This window comes from Pan troglodytes, chromosome 5, assembly GCF_028858775.2.
Source record: "Pan troglodytes isolate AG18354 chromosome 5, NHGRI_mPanTro3-v2.0_pri, whole genome shotgun sequence".
Lineage (NCBI taxonomy): Eukaryota > Metazoa > Chordata > Mammalia > Primates > Hominidae > Pan > Pan troglodytes.
The window spans coordinates 39,058,538-39,077,392 of NC_072403.2; the positions used below are offsets into that span (position 1 = coordinate 39,058,538).

At 55.2% G+C, this 18,855-nt stretch overlaps 1 protein-coding gene across 10 annotated transcripts in view; it reads right to left on the reverse strand.

Moving 5' to 3' along the window:
- Positions 1-18,645, reverse strand: part of COL11A2 (collagen type XI alpha 2 chain) — a 30,528-nt gene extending 11,883 nt beyond the window's left edge. The window contains exons 1-30 of one of the 10 annotated variants that reach the window (XM_063812868.1): positions 18,407-18,535; positions 14,708-14,857; positions 14,366-14,576; positions 13,750-13,912; positions 12,015-12,206; positions 11,099-11,176; positions 10,390-10,452; positions 9,543-9,722; positions 6,508-6,567; positions 6,361-6,402; positions 6,065-6,127; positions 5,655-5,729; positions 5,116-5,202; positions 4,828-4,884; positions 4,628-4,681; positions 4,470-4,523; positions 4,317-4,370; positions 4,076-4,129; positions 3,832-3,885; positions 3,705-3,749; positions 3,529-3,582; positions 3,059-3,103; positions 2,818-2,871; positions 2,587-2,631; positions 2,398-2,451; positions 2,127-2,171; positions 1,839-1,892; positions 1,665-1,709; positions 1,422-1,475; positions 975-1,082 (exon numbers count right to left, since the gene is read on the reverse strand). In XM_063812868.1, coding sequence (XP_063668938.1) covers positions 975-1,082; positions 1,422-1,475; positions 1,665-1,709; positions 1,839-1,892; positions 2,127-2,171; positions 2,398-2,451; positions 2,587-2,631; positions 2,818-2,871; positions 3,059-3,103; positions 3,529-3,582; positions 3,705-3,749; positions 3,832-3,885; positions 4,076-4,129; positions 4,317-4,370; positions 4,470-4,523; positions 4,628-4,681; positions 4,828-4,884; positions 5,116-5,202; positions 5,655-5,729; positions 6,065-6,127; positions 6,361-6,402; positions 6,508-6,567; positions 9,543-9,722; positions 10,390-10,452; positions 11,099-11,128 — 1,530 coding nt within the window. In that variant the 5' untranslated portion in view covers positions 11,129-11,176; positions 12,015-12,206; positions 13,750-13,912; ... (1 more) ...; positions 14,708-14,857; positions 18,407-18,535. The other 9 variants (XM_016955247.4, XM_016955248.4, XM_063812869.1 and 6 more) reach the window with 9 other exon arrangements.
- Between the last annotated feature and the right edge of the window lie 210 nt (positions 18,646-18,855).

The following is an 18,855-nucleotide window of genomic DNA, read 5'->3' on the forward strand; positions in this document are numbered from 1 at the left end:
TAGGAGTGAGAGGAGGCCCAGATGCCACTCCACCCCTGGAGACCTCAACCCTCACTTATAACAGCCAGCCCCCACCCAGCAACACACCCCACACACCCCAGCCTCTAGCCCCTCATTGCTTGCCCCACAGCTGCCTGACTTTTGTTGTCTCTCCTTCCCGTGAGTGGATTTTCCCCAATTCTAGTGCTGGGATCCCACCTCCCCTGCGCCTACAGAGGTATCAGGTCCTTCAGGGTCACTGTGATCTAGCTGCTTCCCACCTGTCAACCTCAGCTCCATCTACCCCATGAGGGAGGTGGGATCTACCCCAGCACCCACTCCTGCTTCACCAAGACCAATCCCCCTGCAGGCCCTTTGCCCACCACACCCCGACTCCCGTGCATGCCCCCTTCCCCAGAGGCTCCAGGGCTCATCCTGCCCAGGCAGCTGCAGAGCAGGGCTTAGAAGCAGAGATTCTGAAGCCAGACTGCCTGGGCATAACCCCTGGCTCTGCCCTTCACTGGCCATGTAATTAACAAGCATCCCTGTGCCTCTGTAAAACCTCAGCAAAACAGTACGTCACATGCCTACCTCATAGGATAGATAGGACGCATCAGCACAGCACCTGGCATAGGGCAAGTGCTGGGGAGAGTCAGCTCTGGAGACCACAGACCTCACTGCTATTAGACTCTCTCATCTCAGAACTCCTGCTGCTTGGAGTCCGAACGCATGTTCACTCTGCCTTGAAGCAACAGCTACTCGCTAAGCTTCGTCTCCATCCAACTCTTCGTGTCAGGGACTTTTCCTTGACTTCTTATATATCCCCTCTGCCCATCAGCAGCTGAGAGATGCCATTTACACAGACAGAAGTATGACTAATGCATGGCCATCTTCAACTGACTGGCTGACTTCAGCGGCGGGCACCCCCCATGCCCATCCTGACCCCAGTGCCCACACCCCCAGAGGACCCAGGCACAGAACCCTCATCCCATCACCTTCTCGCCCATGAGCCCTGGGGGCCCAGGGTCTCCAGTCGGTCCAGTGCGTCCCTTTGGCCCCTCAGGACCATCCTCTCCCCTGGAACCAGGGACTCCAACTTCGCCCTGTGTGAGAGGGAAGGACAGGTGAGTGCTGGGGACTGGAGGTGGGTTCTGGGCCCAGAGGAGAAACGGGCATCAGTGAGGCTGAGGAGGGCTAGAGGGGTCCCAGGAGCCACTGCAGGACAGGAAGCCCACAGGGTAGGGATAGTGTAGTGATGGGAGGGCAGGCATGACACAGACCATGGGGTTATCATATCATCCTGTAGGGGTCAGGCTCCCAAGGGAACACAGCACTGGAACTGTGGAGTCTGGAGACTCAGGAGAATAAACTGGTGCTTGGCGTCTCCAGAGTGGAGGCTCAGTAGGACACGGAATTGGGGCCAGTGTGGGGTCTCTACTCACCCTGTCACCTTTCACGCCTATGTCACCTTTGAACCCAGGAAAGCCATCCTCACCCTGAGAAAGATAGAGGTGAGAGGGCACCACAGATGACAGAGGGCTGGGGTTCTAATGGGAATTCTGAGAACATAGGTGGAAGCAGGGGCTCGGGAGCTGGAGGGCAGTGCGGGGCAGGCTGGAGGGAAGGCAGTGAAGAGAGGAGATGGCAGGACTGAGGTGCTGGGAAGCTGGGGGCATGGTGCTCACCTTCTCACCCTTATGACCCTTCAGACCCCGAATTCCGTCCACACCCTAGAATTAGAGAGGGGATAGAAGTAGACTGATCAGGGGATGGAGGTGGGTTGGAAGGACCAAGCTCCTAAGACCCCATATAGCTCCCCTGACCACAGCCCTTTGTCTCCCAGCCTGGTGGTCAGTTACCTTGACCCCTCGAGGTCCTGGGTATCCTAGAGGACCCTGAGGTCCAGAGGGACCCTGGAAGATAAAAGAGAGGCATTTATAAAGGGGCCTCAGAGTGTCACTGTGGGGGCCTCCAGGGGTGGAAGAAATGGAAGTAACAACATTGCTGTCTGGGTAGGGTTACAGGGCACAGGAATTGAGAATGTGGCAGAGCCATATGAATAATGAGACAAGGGAATCCCAAGGACTTTGAGGCTCTAGAGTCTGGGTGGAGACTCCCTCAGGGGATAAAGACATGGAAGATCTCACCTGGTTTCCTTTGGTTCCAGGGGGACCTTCCTTCCCTGGGTGACCCTGGGAGTAAGGGATAGAAAATGTGACCAGTGGCCCCTGTCACCCTCTCTGCACCCCTCCCTACACTTCTTCCAACCCAAATTTCCTGTGACCTAGTGAAGCCAACTGTCCATGAACAAGCACCACCAGTGACCTATCAGTGCAAGGGTCACTGAAGGAGCTCTGAGGTCATGCACTGGGGTGGAAGGCCAAGGGGAACTGGATTCGGAAGTGGGGTCCCACTCACCGGGGGTCCGTCTGAGCCAGGCATGCCGGGGAGCCCTGGCTTCCCTTGAGGACCCTGCAGGAAGACAAAGAGGCTCAGGGTCACTAGAGGGGTCATGTCTGGACACAGACAAAATCCCAGCAGACATTTAGGGTTCTCCCTACACCCCCACTCTAAACCCCCTGTCCTCCAAATCACTTAGTCACTTACCTTCTCTCCATGAGGGCCGATGGCACCCTGGGGCCCGGGAAGACCCTACATACAGGGAAAGAGAAGTCACAGGGGCCTCCCAGGGTCTCTTCTATCCAGCCTCCCGGATTCAAAGCATGAGCAACAAGGGCCTGAAACCCTTAATTTCCTGTATCCTTCCAGGGTCTGACCCATTGTGGAAGCCCAAGGGAAGTCACGAAAATTGGGGAACGGAGTAGGGGCACTGCTCACCTGGGTCCCAGGGGTGCCCTGTTGTCCAGGAGGTCCTGGCTCTCCCTGGGGTCCCTAGAAACAGGTGACCAGGCACAGGTCAGAAGGAGATGGAGATAGAACACATTTAGAGCATGGAGCTGAGTCCCAGCAGTGAGGGCAAGAGCAGGAAGCAGGCAGGGGTCAAAATGGCAGCCAACAGGATGCTGGCAGGGACCTCAGGGGATAAGAATGGGGGTGGGATCTCCTATCCATCACTCACCAAGCTCCCTTTGGGGCCCTGGGGACCATCCATGCCTCGGACGCCCTGAAACACAAGATGGGTGTGAGCAGCCTGAAGGTGGCCCGGAGGGACCTGTGGTTTTCAGAGGCCCGGCCATTCCCGAGGGTGTGACGGTTAGACCTCCAATCCATCCCAAACCCAAGCAAACACAGCTGGCCCAGGCCTGCAGTGTGTGGGACTGTGGATCTGTGGGCTTGTGGGCTTTGGTTTTGTTTTTCTTGAAGATTTATTTCCTATGCCCAGAGCCCTCGGGGCACCACACCACATGGCCCTCCCTGTGCACGGGGAGCGAAGGCTGAGGCAGGGCAGTGTGGGGCCAGAGCAGGGGGAGCTCACAGGGAATGGGAAGCATGCCGAGAGAGGAGAGGGAGCAGGAAGGCAGCTAGAAAGGTGGAGAGTTGGAGAGGTCAAGGGGTCACCTCAGGGTCAGAAGTCAGGGAGTCACTTACAGGGGGTCCAGGAATACCAGGTGGGCCTTTGGGGCCAAGGAGACCTCGAGGTCCCTGCATTCAGGGTGAGGGGAGGAGACGGCATGAATGGATAAAACTGTGTCCCTTTAGTGCTCATGTCCCCCTCCTGGCTTCCCCAGAGCCCCCTCCCCCAGCACCAGCCCTTGGACACTCACCGACTCTCCAGGCAGCCCTCGAGGCCCAATCTCCCCGTCATCTCCCTGGAGGAGGAGGACACGGTAAAGCTGCTGTGCCTTCTAGACCTCCCCTGCACCCAGCCCCTACATTTGCCACTACACTTACCCTCTCTCCATCCTCACCAGGGGGACCAGGAAGGCCCTGGGCACCAGTATCACCCTGCAAAATGGGGGAACTCATAAGAGGGGCCTCAGAGCCCCCAACACAGGCAGACACCGAACCTCTGCACTTAGCCCATCCATTACTTTCACTGAGCTCCTGCCAAGCCTCCAGCCTCCCTTCCCTACCTATCCTCACTCCCATAGAAGATCTATCCCCAATTACAACACACACCCACTAATGTACTCACCCTATGGCCCTTCTCTCCAGGGAGCCCTGGGAGTCCATCAAAACCTCGGTCACCCTACAAGGAGGAAGGATAGCCAGAGTGAGGACACGACCCTGTCCAAGCCCACCCCTCCCTACTGCACCCTGAGTTGGGGGGGTGCTGAACCTGGGGAAGCCTGGAGAACTAGGTCATCCCCAAGAAACAACTGAGCCCAGCGTGGGCTGAAGGCTACAGGCTTCAGGGAGGGGCCCAAGCCTGTTACCTTCACTCCAGGTTCTCCAGGCACCCCTCGGGCTCCATCAGCACCTGCCCGGCCCTGGGAGAACAAGGGAAGTGTCAGAACAAGCAGGGGCGCAGTCCCCTACCCTGCAGGCCCTGTCTCCCCACAACACCCATCCACCCCTGGGGCACTCACCCTTCGCCCAGCCTTGCCAGGAGGGCCTGTGAGGCCCTGAGGTCCTCTGGGGCCCTGGTGAGAGGAGAGATGGGGTGGGGTTAGGAGGCATAGGGAGGGGAGTGAGGGAGACTGAGCTGGTGAACAGATATGGGGGTGCAGTGGAGGAAAGTGGTCACCTGAGGTCCTAAGTCTCCAGACTCTCCTTTCAGGCCAGGGCTCCCAGGTTGGCCCTGGGAGAGAGAAGAGAGGATGGCCGTAGGGAAGGACACAGCCAACAGTGGCCTCGGAGTGTTCCCCAAAAGAAGCCCCTTTCCAGAACTATCCACACCCCACACACAATTAAAGCATCCTCCACCTGAGCACCCTGCTCACTCACCAAGGGTCCAGGGCGCCCTGTGTATCCCATGGGGCCAGGGGGTCCACGGAGCGCCAGCTAGGGGAGCAGGGGGACAGCAGAGCTGAGGGACAGGCAGTGGGAACCCCCAGCCCCAGCACTCTCCAAATTCACCCTTCCTCTCCTGATCCTCATCCACTGCCCAGGATTCTCCCCAACCTCCCTGTTAACCCCAAACCAACCCAGGCCTCCCCTGCTGCACACTCACTCCAGCCAACCCTTCCAGTGCCCCCCAGAGCCTTCCCTTTCCAGGGAAGCAGCCCCACTCACCCTCGCCTGCTGCAGGATCGCCTGGGCCTGAGCCTCCTGGGCCGCCACCACAGGGCCCTTGTCACCCCCACCACTGCCAAACCGGAACTGAGGGCAAGGAGAGAAGGTCCAGGTTCTCTTCCAAGAAAGCCGTGAGACCCTCCCAGCCAGAGGCTTTCTCCAGCGTTTCTGCCCCTTGCCCCAGGTTCTGCCCATCCAGCATTTCCCATGGCTTCCAGATAATCACTTAGAGGATTCCAGAAACTCAACTCCTGCCCTCCTCCACTGTCCAGCCTCTGCCTCCAGAAAGACTCTCTTTTGGTTCTAGAGCTCCTGAAATATAGGCTGTTCTGCCCAGTCCTAGAAGACTGGTGTTTTGTTCTAGGTCACCTAATGAGGCCCCATCTCCCCAACCCCAAAGACGAATCCCTTTGGAGTGATGATCTTTGATGATCTTTAGAGACTCCTCCATAGCTTTCCTGCCCATCTGGTTCTTGGTAACATGACACAATTCCTTGTCTTCCCCATCAGCATGTTCCAAAACCCAAGAGACAACTCACTGGGAGCATGAGAGATGTGCCAGGAGGACCAGGAGCCCCATCTGATCCAGGGAGCCCTGCTCGGCCAGGGGGGCCCTGGAGTGGGAAGAGAATGCAAAAGATGGGGTGAAAGATAAGGGGACATCAAGATCTTAGCATGATTTTGAAATATCCTCTTCAATAGAATAAGTGTAGACTGCTCTAGCTCTTTCCTGAGTCTCCCACCCCCATGGGGAAAATTGAGGGTGAGAAACCAGATCAGCACCCTCCCCAACCAGAGTCTGCCCTCCTTTCTGGTTGCTGGGAAGCACAACCATCCCCCCATTCATTAACAAGCCACCTAACAGGAAATTACTGGGCATGGTAGCCCCCCGCTTGGATACCACTAGCTCCCCCGAAGCTCCCCCGTCACATAGAGGACACCCCCTTACCCTCTCTCCAGGGTCTCCAACTGGGCCTGGGTTCCCCTGGATGCCAGGGGGCCCAATCAATCCCTGAGGAACAAAAGAGTAGGGGTCAGGTGTGGGCATTCAGACAGGTGTGGACACTCAGCCTGTGGCTGAGGAGTGGTCTGTGCAGAAGAGATCTGGGAATCTGGGAAGCGTTGATTGGAGGGATGCTCCCGAGTTCTGAGGAGGAGGCCTGGGCATATGTGGGGAAGGCTCAGATGAGCACATAGAAGGGGTTTCTAAGAAAAGAATGGCCACCAGGTCACTGCTAGACTTACCGCAGGGCCTTCTGGGCCAGGGGGCCCCTCCACGAGCATACCCTGTGGAGTCAAAGGTTAAAAATCAGAGGCGACAGGACCAGCACACTCAACCCCACTTGCTTCTCCTATTTCCACTGCCTCAGCCCTGTGACCAGCATAACTTACAGGTTCCAACACTGCAGGCTCTCCTTTCTCTCCCTTCAGCCCTCGGGGTCCATGGGCAGCCTGAAGGAGACACACATGTAGCCCCCAGTGGGGCCCGTGAGCAGCCAGGACACTAGGACTTTCTCCATCTCAACTCCAACCTTGATTCTTAGATCCTCTCGAGACCACTTCAGCCCTACCCAAAAGCCCCACAGCCCTCCCCTAAAACTCCCTCTTCACAAACCTTTCAAGCCTGCCAAGGAGACCTCAGGGTTCCCTGCCCCGCCAGTTCCCAGCCCCACCTCAGCAAACACAACCTCTCCATCTCCCTGAGAGCCTCTTTCAGGAAAGTCCCCAGAAACTTCCAGTGTTTTTGTTTGTTTGTTTGTTTGTTTTTCTTTTTTTTTGAGACGAAGTCTTGCTCTGTCACCCAGGCTGAAGTATAGTGGCACGATCTCGGCTCACTACAACCTCTGCCTTCCAGGTTCAAGTGATTCTCCTGCCTCAGCCTCCCAAGTAGCTGGGATTACACTGGGATTACAGATGTGCACCACCATGCCCGGCTAATTTTTGTATTTTTATTAGAGATGGGGTTTCACCGTGTTGGCCAGGCTGGTCTCAAAGTCCTGACCTCAGGTGATCCGCCTGCCTTGGCCTCCTAAAGTGCTGGAATTACAGGCGTGAGCCACCACACCTGGCCCCTTTCAGGGATTTTTAAACCACCCACCTTCCCAAACCCTCTTCTAGAGGACCCTATCCCATCTCCCAAACTCCCTCCCTAGAACCTTAAGAAACCTTCCACACATTTACCCCAATACATCATAAAAGAATCTCTCTAAGATTGTGGGTAGATTTTTATTTGGGGTAAGAGGAGGGCATGGACCCACATGAGAAACTGATAAAAGCTAGGCCGGGCGAGGTGGCTTACGCCCATAATCCCAGCACTTTGGGAGGCGGAGGCAGGCAGATCACCTGAGGTCAGGAGTTTGAGACCAGCCTGACCAACATGGTGCAACCCCGTCTCTAATAAAAATACAAAATTAGCTGGGTGTGGTGGCACATGCCTGTAATCCCAGCTACTTGGGAGGCTGAAGCAGGAGAATCGCTTGAACCCAGGAGGTGGAGGTTGAAGTGAACCAAGATTATGCCATCGTACTCCAGCCTAGGCAACAAGAGCAAAACTCTATCTCAAAGAAAAAAAAGAATCTGATGAAAGCTGTGAGTCTTTCTCCAGAAATGAGAAAGTATATGCTATTATGCACAGAATTTTATTTAGGATTTCAAAGGGTTCACAAGTTTAAATATGCCCCAGAGGTTAAGCATCCATACTCTAAGTAAATTTGGAGGCCAGGCATGGTGGCGCACGCCTGTAATCCCAGCACTTTGTGGGGCCGAAACAGGCAGCTCATTTGAGGTCAGTAGTTTGAGACCAGCCTGGCCAACATGTGAAACCCCGTCTCTACTAAAAATACAAAAAATAGCCGGGCGCAGTGGCACATGCCTGTAACCCCAGCTACTCGGGAGGCTGAGGCAGGAGGATCGCTTGAACCCAGGAGGCAGAGGTTGCAGTAAGCCAAGATCCTGCCACTGCACTCCAACCTGGGTGACAGAGTGAGACCCTGCCTCAAAAAAAAAAAAAATTGGAGAGCAGTCCCCACTGAATGCATTGCCCTTCCTCTGGCCCTCAAGCACATTCCAAGCCCACCAGTTCCCTCCCTTGCACACCTCCACTCAGATACCTGTTCCCAACTCTAGGGCCAGAAACAAAATAAGAACATGGAGAATGGGAGACATTCACCACCACCCCAACTCCCCCCAACAAAGATCTTCAGAATGCCCCTCTCCACCTTCATTCTGACCAAACAGCAATGATCAGTTTCAAAATTCTCTGAAATCCCATATCAACCCCAAATACCCAGAGAGCAGCATAAAGGAAAGGCAGTAGAAGCTCAAGGGAGGCAAGAGAGGGGAGGTATGGGATGCGGCAGCAGGGTAGAGGAGGCAGCCAGAACTGCAAGGCAGGCAGAAGACGGAGCGGAGTAGACAGGAAGCAGTCCCACTGACAGGGAATACTGGAAGATATGAGAACAACTAAGGGACACAGAACAAAATGACAAACACTTGGAAGCAAGAATGATGCCAGGGCCGAGGAAAATTAAACATGGCCAACATGGCTAGAAAACAAACTGGACAAACAGGAAGTGGCTGAACAGACAGGAAGCAGCGAAGGAAAGAGGATCCAGGAAGTGAATCTTCAACAACAACATGGCTACCGTGACCCAGAGAGAAAAGAAAGGCACAAAACAGGCAGAATGTGACTCCTGCAAAGGGAATCATGACAGTGAAGGGTAATTCTTCCAGAAAACACAAACATCAAGGCTAGGACACACAGGAAGTAGCCATGAGAAATATCGAGGCCCACAATGGAAACTTTATGATTTAAATGACCTGAGACATACAGGAAGCGGCTTATTGTCAAAGGAAATTGTCACAAGATAGCATGAAAAACTAGAGCCAGAACAGAAATAATAAATCCTTTGCAGTCCAACCTGACACAGTTACCAAGATGGATGCCACAGCTGGAGAAGGCAGGAAGGGACAGATAATAAGTGGCCTGTAGGTTAAAAAAAGGTAACATAGGAAGTTAGATCGTTTGGTAGAAACATGAACAAAAAATTGTTTCACCAAGAAGAAATGATAGAGAAACACTGAAAATGGACACAAGGTAGTAGTTTATTGACCAAAAGCTTTATGAAATCCAGCTTCAGTTAGACAGGAAGTGATCAAGAAAGACAGGAAGTGGCTACATAATTTTTTTTAAAATTCCCAATTGCCCTGAGCAGAAGTATCCACAAGAGTCACAAGGTAAGACATTTGGCAAAGGAAGGCAGGTAGTAATCTTTTCAAGCAACATATACATCATATGTGAACAGAAAATGACAAGTCACAGATGGGAAATAGCTCACAGCCAACAGCCAAGGATCGAAACCAACAAGAAGCAATTCCTGTAGCTCCCACTGGTAGTCAAGAATGAAAGAGAAGCTCCTTTCACTTACGGCTCCTGAGTGGGCTGTCTCCGCAGAGAGGGCAGGGCCAAGCTCTGTCTCCTCACGATAATCATCCCCATAGCCATAGGTGTAATCGTAGGGCCCTTCAGGGGGGTCTGTGCCACCCTCCCCATATTCCTCTGCCCGGAACCTGTCGGCTGTGGGGGGGACCTGGAGATCTGTCTGCTCCTTCCCAGGGATGGGGAGGGAGAGGGGCAGATGGGGATGTTAGGGCTGAGAGGAGGCTTACCCTGGACCCCAGGGTGTGACAACTTCTAGCCCAAAGGATTCCGAGGTTAATCAGAACTGGAGTTTTTCTCCCAAGAATAGCCATGGGAGTGGTTGTATATAAATGGAAGGGCCATCAAAGGCCAAAAATGGGGAGAGATGTCCAGAAAGTGGGTCCAGTGGGAAGAAGTGGTGGATAAAATGAAGGGTGGCCGGAGGACTGGATGCAGAGTGGACAGTCCATGGACACAATGACAGACAAAGGAGTCCAGGAATGACCAAAGAGATAGAGAAGACAAAAGGTGACAACATTGGACAGAAAGTGGCTCCCGGGAACAGAAATAGGACATAGAAAGTAAGACCATTAGACACCAACATGGAGACGAAGTCACTCAGGAATCAAAGAATCATGGAAGGAGGCCTGGATACTGAAGGGAACTGGCTGGACTTAGAGAGTCAAGCAGGCCCATAGTTCTAGAGTGACCCAAAGACAGAGGCCATCGATGGAAATGAGGAAGAACCCTCCGGCCAGAGGAGGGGCTGGTCCATCAAGACGTCATGGGCTGAGGGGAGTGAGTCACAGGTGCCCACTGCCCCCAGATGGGGTGAGGGTGGGGCATAGAGTTACCTCCTCAAGGGGTGGCAAGAGGCTCGACTCCAGGATTTCTTCCTCTTCACCTGGGGTGGGGTCCTGACCCCAAGGAGAGAAGGAGAAGAGTAGCACAGGGTGGGAAGGAAGGAGAAAGGTTAGCAGAAGGGAGGCAAAGCAGCACCTGTCCCCCGAGGGCAGGGTCTGTCTGTGCTGGGGGATGGGGGAAATCTCAGATCTTGCAGCCCCTTTGGAGGGGGATAGTTTGGGGAGAGTGAACCTCCAAGGTCATAGAGGTTTGGGGGCAGAGATCTGGATGCCCCGGCTCTACCTGCCGGTAACTGCTGCCTCTGGTCCTGGGGCGGGGCCAGGCAGTGGGGGAAGCTGCCCTCCGAGCTGGGCATCGGGAAAGGGGAGGCTGCTCCCATGCTGGGCCAAAGCCTGCAGTTGGAGAGGGCCTCCGGCCTGGTGAGGGGGACGCCTGCCAGGTCACTGACCTCTTGGCAGGTGGGGTAGGCTTTCGGGGAGGGGTCCGATGCCCCCTAGGGGAAGGGGGAGGCCTGTGGTGGGGGCTCCCAGGGCGCTGCAGCAGAGAGACAGGGAGGGGGCAGGAAGTAAGTAAATCCCCATAATCTAAACACAGTGTGCCTCTCCCCACGGCATGGGGGAGGGGAGGAAGGTGTCCTAGGAGATGATTGCTGGGGGTGCTGGGAGAAAGGGAAGAAATGAAGGGGTCCCTTGAGTTTACCTGATAATCAGGGGTTGTCCCCGTAGACATCACATCATGATAGGGGGGCTCGTAGTCATAGTAGAGAGACTCAGTGGGCTGGGATTGGGGGGTGGGCATAGACAGGAAGGGGATGGGGTAATTGGAAGGTGTGGGGTGAAGGGCGGGAGAGGGAGATATAAAGATGGTGTGGGAGTTGGGAAACGGGGGAGGTGTGGAGTTGGGAAACAGAGAGTTGAAGATGAAAGGAGAGGTTGAGGGTCAGGAGGGAGGTGGGGAGAGGTGGAACAGAGGGAAGGGGTTCCACATGTGGGGCAGAAGCAGACATGATTAAGAGATTGACCCTCTGATCTTTAGACCACTGACCCCAGAGCCTATCTGTATTCTAACTCTCCAGACCCCACCCAACCCAGGCTCCCTTCCCTTCCCTTCCCCCTACTACCTCCCCTTTTCCTGCCCCTCCAGGTAGGTGGGGGCCAGAGACTGGGCTCCCCACTCCCACACTTCTGCAGACCCACCCCTCCTTTGATATTCCCTCCATCCCTACTCCTTCCCATTCCTCCTCCTTGGTCTCACCATCCCGACCGCTTTCTCCTGGCTTCAGTCCCCTCTCCTACCTGCCTCCCCAGCTCTCACCCCTCTCCCACTGTCTCCCAATCTCTTAATTCAAAGAAGGAAGGGAAAACCCAGGGACACAGTTCCAGGAAGACTGGAAGAGGAGACGCAGACCAGGGAACACAGCTCCCAGCCACAAATTCTTCCTAACAACTCTTTTTATTTTTAGATGAAAATAAAAAGGCTGATGAATGAGGACTAGGAGGAGGGGGTGATGGGAATAGGGAGATGAGGGTGGGGAGGACAACTAAGGAGGAGAGATGCCTGGGTGTCTTCCCTCTCTGGGGTGTGCTGCACTTGGGGGTTCTCCCAGCTCCCTCACCTGGCTCTGGGGTTCCTGATTTTGTGGCCTATGAAGTCTTGATGGTTGCTGCTGTGGAGATCTCTGGGCTCTGTGAGGCTGTTGGTTTTGGGGTCTTTCCCTCTGGCCCCCCTCGCATTCCAGCTCCTTCTGTTCACATGATTCATAGGCTGCCTGGACCCCTGGGACAATGGCCAGCTCCTGGACATCACCCTGCAAAGACATGAGAGAGATGGAGCGGAGAGATTCAGAGAGAGGCAGAGGGTATCATCCGGGAGAAAGAGTATAGGAGGCCAATCCTAGGTAAAACCCTAAGATGGGAGAAGGTCACTGTCAGTCCTCCATATGCATAGCCCTTTTCAGTTTTCAAGGGATCTCATAGGACCTTCATAACAACCAGGAAAGTTGGCAGAACAAGGATCTTTCTTTCTACCCATTTTTCAGACACGTTCCATTCAGAAAAGCCCAAAAAGGCAATGACTGCCCCAAGGTCACCCAGAGTGGCAGAATCAGGACCAGATCCCAGGCCTTCCAGAATTCTTTGCCTCCCCTCTGCGCTTTGTGGCAATGCATGAGCCCTTCCACAGTGGCTTCCAGAGACAGGGCTCAGCTTTAGATGCCTTGGCCTTCCAATGGCAGTGATGATGAGAATTCTCTGGACCTCTAGAAATGGAGTGGGGAGAACCCATTCCTGAGTTCTAATGGCATTTACTTTTGCCCACACATGGTGCTTAGCATACTCTCCATTGCACCGTAATTTAGGGATGTTGTCTCATTTCCAGAGCCCACCTGGGAGCTCTTGGGGGTGATAGAGACTTTATATTCTCTTCTTTGTTCTCCTTGTCCAGCAGGTATTCAGAAAATGTTGACTGGCTTGGAGGGTGAATGGAGGGATGGGTGAATGGAGGGATGGATGAATGGATAGATGAGTGGATGGGTGGCTGGGGGCTTACATGCATTAATGAATGGGAGCATTGATAAATAGTGAATGAATAAATGTACGTATGGGAGGGTGGACTGGTGGGCAGATGAACAGGGGTTACAGAGTAGATGGAAGCAAATGGGTGAATAGGTAGATGGGTGAACTTATGTGGGTGAATGACTGGTCGGATGGGAAGTAAGTGGGTGAGGAGATGGGTGCGTGAGTATATTGAAGGAGGGAGTGGTTGAGTTGGTGGAAGGATAATGGATAGATGGTGGCTGAATGGATGCATGCATCCTTGTGTGCATGGGTAGATGGGGAGGGTGGGTGGGTGAGTGAATAGCTGGATGGAGGAGTTGAAGAGGATAGATGAGTGGAAGCATAGATGGGTGGTTTGAAGGGGAGAGTGGTTAAGCAGGGGGAGGATTGACAGGTGGGTGGATATAAGCCTTCATGCATGACTAGGTGGGCCTGTGATGCATAGATGAGTAAATAGATGGGGGAGTGGGTGGTGGATGTGTGCATAGGTTGGCTGAGGAGTGAGTGAATTGATGGGTGGGTGAGGAGAGAGAGGGGTTGAAAGGATGGATGGATGAGGGAACTGATGAAGACTGAAGGACAGAGTAAGTGACTGTGGACAGTCCTGCCATATAGGTAGGCATCTAGCTCTCCTGCAGAGAACAGTAGCCCTGAAGATAGAAAATACAAATGAAAATTCATAAGGAAAAAAAATGAAGGCCTAGGGAATAGGAAGATGACATGCTGGGGCCAAAAGGGTAGTGGGCACAAGATAGGGGACCAGAAGTCAATCCTGCCTCTGATTGCTCTGGTTACCTCAAAGACTTCTTCATCCAGAATACGGGCACCAAAGATGATCACTCCATGGGTGTCCAATACTGGACGAGCACTTCGGGGGAGAGGCCGGGTGACTCGCTTCTTGCAGTCAACAATGAGGGTGACAGACTGGCCCTTCACAGCCACAGCCACACGGTGCCACCTGGAAATGGTGGAAGAGGTTCAAGTGAACTCTTGGCTGACTGAAGTAGGGGAGTCAACATGGTTGGAGAGCAGTGATAAGAGTTGAAGCCAATGGTGATAAGAGCAGTAATAACAATGGCTACCATTTATTGAGTGTTTACAGTGCACCAGACACCATGCCGTCCCTTTCTTATTTGTGCCAATTCTATTTAATGTCCATTTTACAGATGTAGAAACTGAGGCTCAAAAATTTTAAGTAACTTGCCCAAGGTACAGGCTAGTTCAACATGCAGAGAAGGCTGTACACTCTAAAGCCCAAACTCTGGACTAGAAGTGACTGAAGTTTGGGCAGTGGGTAGGTGTGGTGTGGCCCAAAGGGTCTCAAGGGTTTCACAGTTTAGAGTGTAGGGGTTCGGGGGCACTTCCTCCTGAAAGTGTGGGCCAGGCAGACCAGAGGAGCAAACAAACTTACTTGCCATCTGCTAGGCTGAGGCCTCGGAAGACTGGCTGAGAGGGAGGTTGAGGCCGCCCAGTCTGGTCTTCATACAGGAAGCGGACAGGTCGGCCCAGCTCCAGGCCCAGCTGTCGGACACCCTGGGCACTGTAGAGAGTCAGGAGGGGAGCTTGGAGACCAGGGCGGGTCCGGACAACAGTCAGCAGAGAGAAATCTTTGGGAAATCCTCCTAGTATCCGAGAGAGATACACACAGAGTGAGAGGCAAAGGGAGCCGCCACAACCCCTTTCCTCCTGGTGTCTGATCCTAGGCCCCATCCCATTACCTACCCCCAGGCCTACCCCACCATGTCACCCATACCTGGGAAAAGCTGGCGAGTGGGTGCACTGAGCTGGGCAGGTCGTGCCACCCGGTAGGCCACATCAGCTGGACAGATGCCTTTCGCTCTCCGGACACCATCAGGGAGGGAGGGGAACCTCAGGGCCCGGAGCACATCCACAGGAGGTGCACCTGGGAGAGTCCATGACTATCAGGAGAAGGGACATGCCCTCAGGAGGGCATAAATAGGGGACATTTGGGATCTAGAACTCAGCTTTCCAGGGCTCAAACTCCCTGCAAGGGAAAGGTCACCTCACCCTCACTTGCTTCTGAACAGTACCTGAATGGATGGGAAATGCAAAGGTACCTGGAGGCAGGGCAGCATCAGCTGGCATTCAACCCCATGACACTCCTGCCCCTGTCTCTCCTAGCATCTGCCTCTCTTACGCTCTCTCTTTGTCTTTTAGCTTATGAATCTGTCTCTCTCCGTACTCTCTGAATACCTCTCTCAACTCTTCATCTGTCTCCTGTCTCTCTCACTGTCTTACTCTCTCTGTCTCTTTATGTTGGTCTTTCTGTCTCTGTCTCTTCTGTCTTCCTCCATTTCTCTCACATTCTGTCCATCTTTTTCTCTCCCTCGCTCTCACTCTCTTTCCATATCTCTCACTCTCTGGGTCTCTGGCATCTGTCCCGTCTCCAGCACAAACAACATCTGGGCAATCGATCATCCTGGACACAGGAGGTGCAGGGGGGCCACGAGGAAGAGATCAGAGAAGCAGCTCTATGAGAGGGGCTTCAAGCAGCTACAGATCCCAGGTTTGGGGGATGGGGTGGGAACAACCCTGACCATGCTGAGGAAAAAGATACAAGAAAGCTCTCCCAGGAGTCTGTGCCTCCTGGTTTAGGAGATGAGTTGGGGAGGGGTGGAGGAATGGGGGGCAGGGGCTGAAGCTGCCACGCGGAGCCGGAACAGGTCCAGGGCCCTGAGCCACACATCTGTGGATCCCATCAGAGTGCTTGCCCAGAACCCAGGCAAGCTCCCCACACCTGGAACCTCAATCCTGTCTCACCAACCCCACCACCTGGGACCCAAAGATTCAAGATCCAGCCCACCAGCCCTGTCTACCTAGAACTCAGCTTCCTAGGGCTCAAAATGCCTGGAAAACAAAAGATCACCTTGCCCTCACTTGCTCCCCTATATACATACTCTTCACACCATCAGCTCCAGATTGGAAAAATCCCAAAGAGAGTTCCAGCAAAACTTTCATAGAAGTGTGGGGCAGGGCAGAGGCCAGAGCAATCAGGAGAGTGGAGCTGGGTGGGGTGGGTGAGGTGGGGCGGGCAGGCAGAGAAAAGGCCCTTTGAGTCCAGGAGCCGGGAAACCACGGCCTTCCCCCCCAACCCCCGCCTAAGCCTGGCCCCCGCGCGTGTGGCAGCTCCGCAAACACCAACACACAAGGGCCGCTTTGAGAGACGAAGGGTGAGTGAGACAGAGACACAGAGACTCACAGAGACCCCAGGCCAAGGAGACCTCGGAGGTCCCCACCCTCCACCAAATCCCAAGGGAGTACAATTCGATCATATGGACAACCTACCCACAGGTCCGCCCACCATCTTCCCACACCAGGCCACATACTTGCCCCCCTGTCTCCAGCCTCATCTGCCCCACAGGCTCTCCACTGGTAGCCCCATTACCATCCACCACTCTACCTCTGGCCCCCCAAATGCCTTATTCTCTAACCTTAGGAATTCTACAGTAACTCATTTCCCTAAAGTCCCATCTCTACCCACTCAGCCCCTGAAATAAGAAACAGTCATCTTAGCCATCCCCCTGCCTCCATGCCAGAGGATCCCTCTTCCCCCTAAGAAAGACTCCTAGAGTCTACAGGCACCATACGCCTCAATTTCCTGGCCCTGGGCCTCACTGTCCTCACATCTTGGAAGTTCTTCCTTCTGTAATCTAATCTAAATCTTTTATGCTGCCATTCTGACCATTTTCTCTCTAAAGCAGAGAAGAATTGAATAGTCAAGTTAAATATAAATCAGCCCTCAGTGTCTCCAGAAATGGTGGGCTTTTTCCAGCCTGCTGAGGGCTTGGTGCTCACAGCCCCCTCCTTGACATCAAATCCCCTTTCCTAGAAGCCAGGAATTCTGGGTCCTGGGAAAAAGAAGGAAAAGATCGGGGTTGTGGGCACCAGGGTCCCAGGGGAGCCTGGCTGGCCAGAGGGAGGAGGGGCTAGGCAGGAATGCAAAGAGTTGGCTCTGGCCTCAGACACCTGATCCTGGCCTGTCCGGAGGGCCGTCCTGTTGGCAGCCAGCCCCAGTGCTCCCCAGAGCCAGCTGCGTGGCAGCATCGAGGGCACAGGGAGCGGGAGGGGGACCCTGTCCAGGAGGCCAATGAGACAGGTAGTCAAGGCTTCCTTTCTTTCTGGGCTTACTGGGCTCTGCTCTGAATCACAGGTGCTCACCCCTTATCCCAGAGATATCGACAGAAAGGCCATAAGACACACACGCCTCACCCATCAACATTGGCGTCTACCATCCCCACACCAGCAATGACTGGACCGGGCTGGCCCTGGCCATCTTCAGCTCTTCCCAAGGACCCAAGACAAGCATCCATCCCCATTCAGGGTCTCTAAAGTGGTCCTCCACCTTTCAGCCCTATCTGCCCTCCCCCAGTCACTTCAAGGACAAAGAGATTCCTACCCTGATGCCAAGGAACACAGGTGTCCTGCCCTCCAGCCTGTAGCCTTGAAGCCCCAAATCTCCTTGTTAGACTCAGAAGCTGCTGCCCCAGGCATCAGCTGGCCCCTTCCCAGAGACACTCAGAGCTCCAGCCTGACTCCGAGGACCCAGGCATCAGGACTCCTCTTACCTGCCCAGCCTGGGGCCGCGCTCAGCCCCAGCACCAGAGGGAGGAGGAGGAGCAGGCGATGGCAGCGGCTGCACCGCTCCATGGCTGAGAAGCCGAAATGCCGGGTCCCAGGGACCCAGGTCGGCCTGAGACGCTGGATGCCCTGAGGCTGACAGAAGACAGGGAGCAGACTATGAGCCTCAGACGCCGGGGTCCCAGGGAGGTCAGAGGCTGCGGGCAGCGACAGCTGTCAGCGGCCCAGCTCCATGCAGCAAGGCGCCGTCGGGGCTCCCGGCACTGCTCCCTCCTCGGTGGCTGCCGCTTCTGTGTGTCCCCGGCCACCCTGGCGCCCAGAGCCCCCACCTCGCCCCCGCCCCCGGCCCGGCCCCCGCCTCCAGCCGCCCGCCCACAGCCACCGAAGGGAAACCCCACCCTCAGTCTCCACCTGGGGAGGGAGGCGGGAACCCTCCCTCTATCGCTCGCTCTCTCCTGCCCCTTGTAGGTCTCAACGGCCTGTACCCTAAGATTCTCTTTTCGGGAACCCCAATATCTTCCCTAGCCCCTTCCTTTTCTAGGACCCAAACGTCCAGTCACACACACTCCCTCCCATTCCCTCCCTCTTGGGGGCCCAGAGCCCCCTTTCAGCAGAGGCCTGGGCGGGATTTAGGGCACAGTGGGAGGGGGAGAGGCGGGCCTGGGGGTCGCAGTCCCCACCCCACCCATAATCAGGTCTCCATAATTACTTCCCTCACCCCGCCCCGTGTAATTACAGAGCCGGGCCGGGGCGGGGGTATTTATAGACAAGGCTATAGATAGCGACGAACTGGGGCGGGGGATGTGGGGGAAGGTGTTCTACGGAGAGCAAGAGGCCAGAGACTGGGACCCACCGACAAACACAGGATAGTCAGGTCCAAGGAGATGCAAATGGGGGACGCGGTAAGGGAGTCCCAGAGCCGAGGTAGAGGGGGAGCAGTGGTAAGATGAGCGAGCAGTCGACTCTGGTTGGAAGGGTCCAGGGAAATGGGGTCACTCGGGGACGTGGGCCGCCTCCGGGCGGGCAACGCCTGAGAAGCACGCAGCGCTCGGCGCCCAGTGCGCCCCCACGAGCGGGCACGGCGCCGGGTCTGCCCGGAGCCCGCAGCGCGGCCGGAGGGAAGGCCGCAGCGAGCCGAGGCGCCGCCGCCCGCTGGCGCGGAGAGGGCACGAGCGAACAAGGCGCCTTTGAGAATCCACCGCCCCCCCTTCCTCCTCCGGCCGGCCCCGCCCCCAGCCTGGCACACCCTCTCCCCCCCTCCCCGACAAAGCTTGCCTTGTGTCCCCCACCCTGCGTGCACCT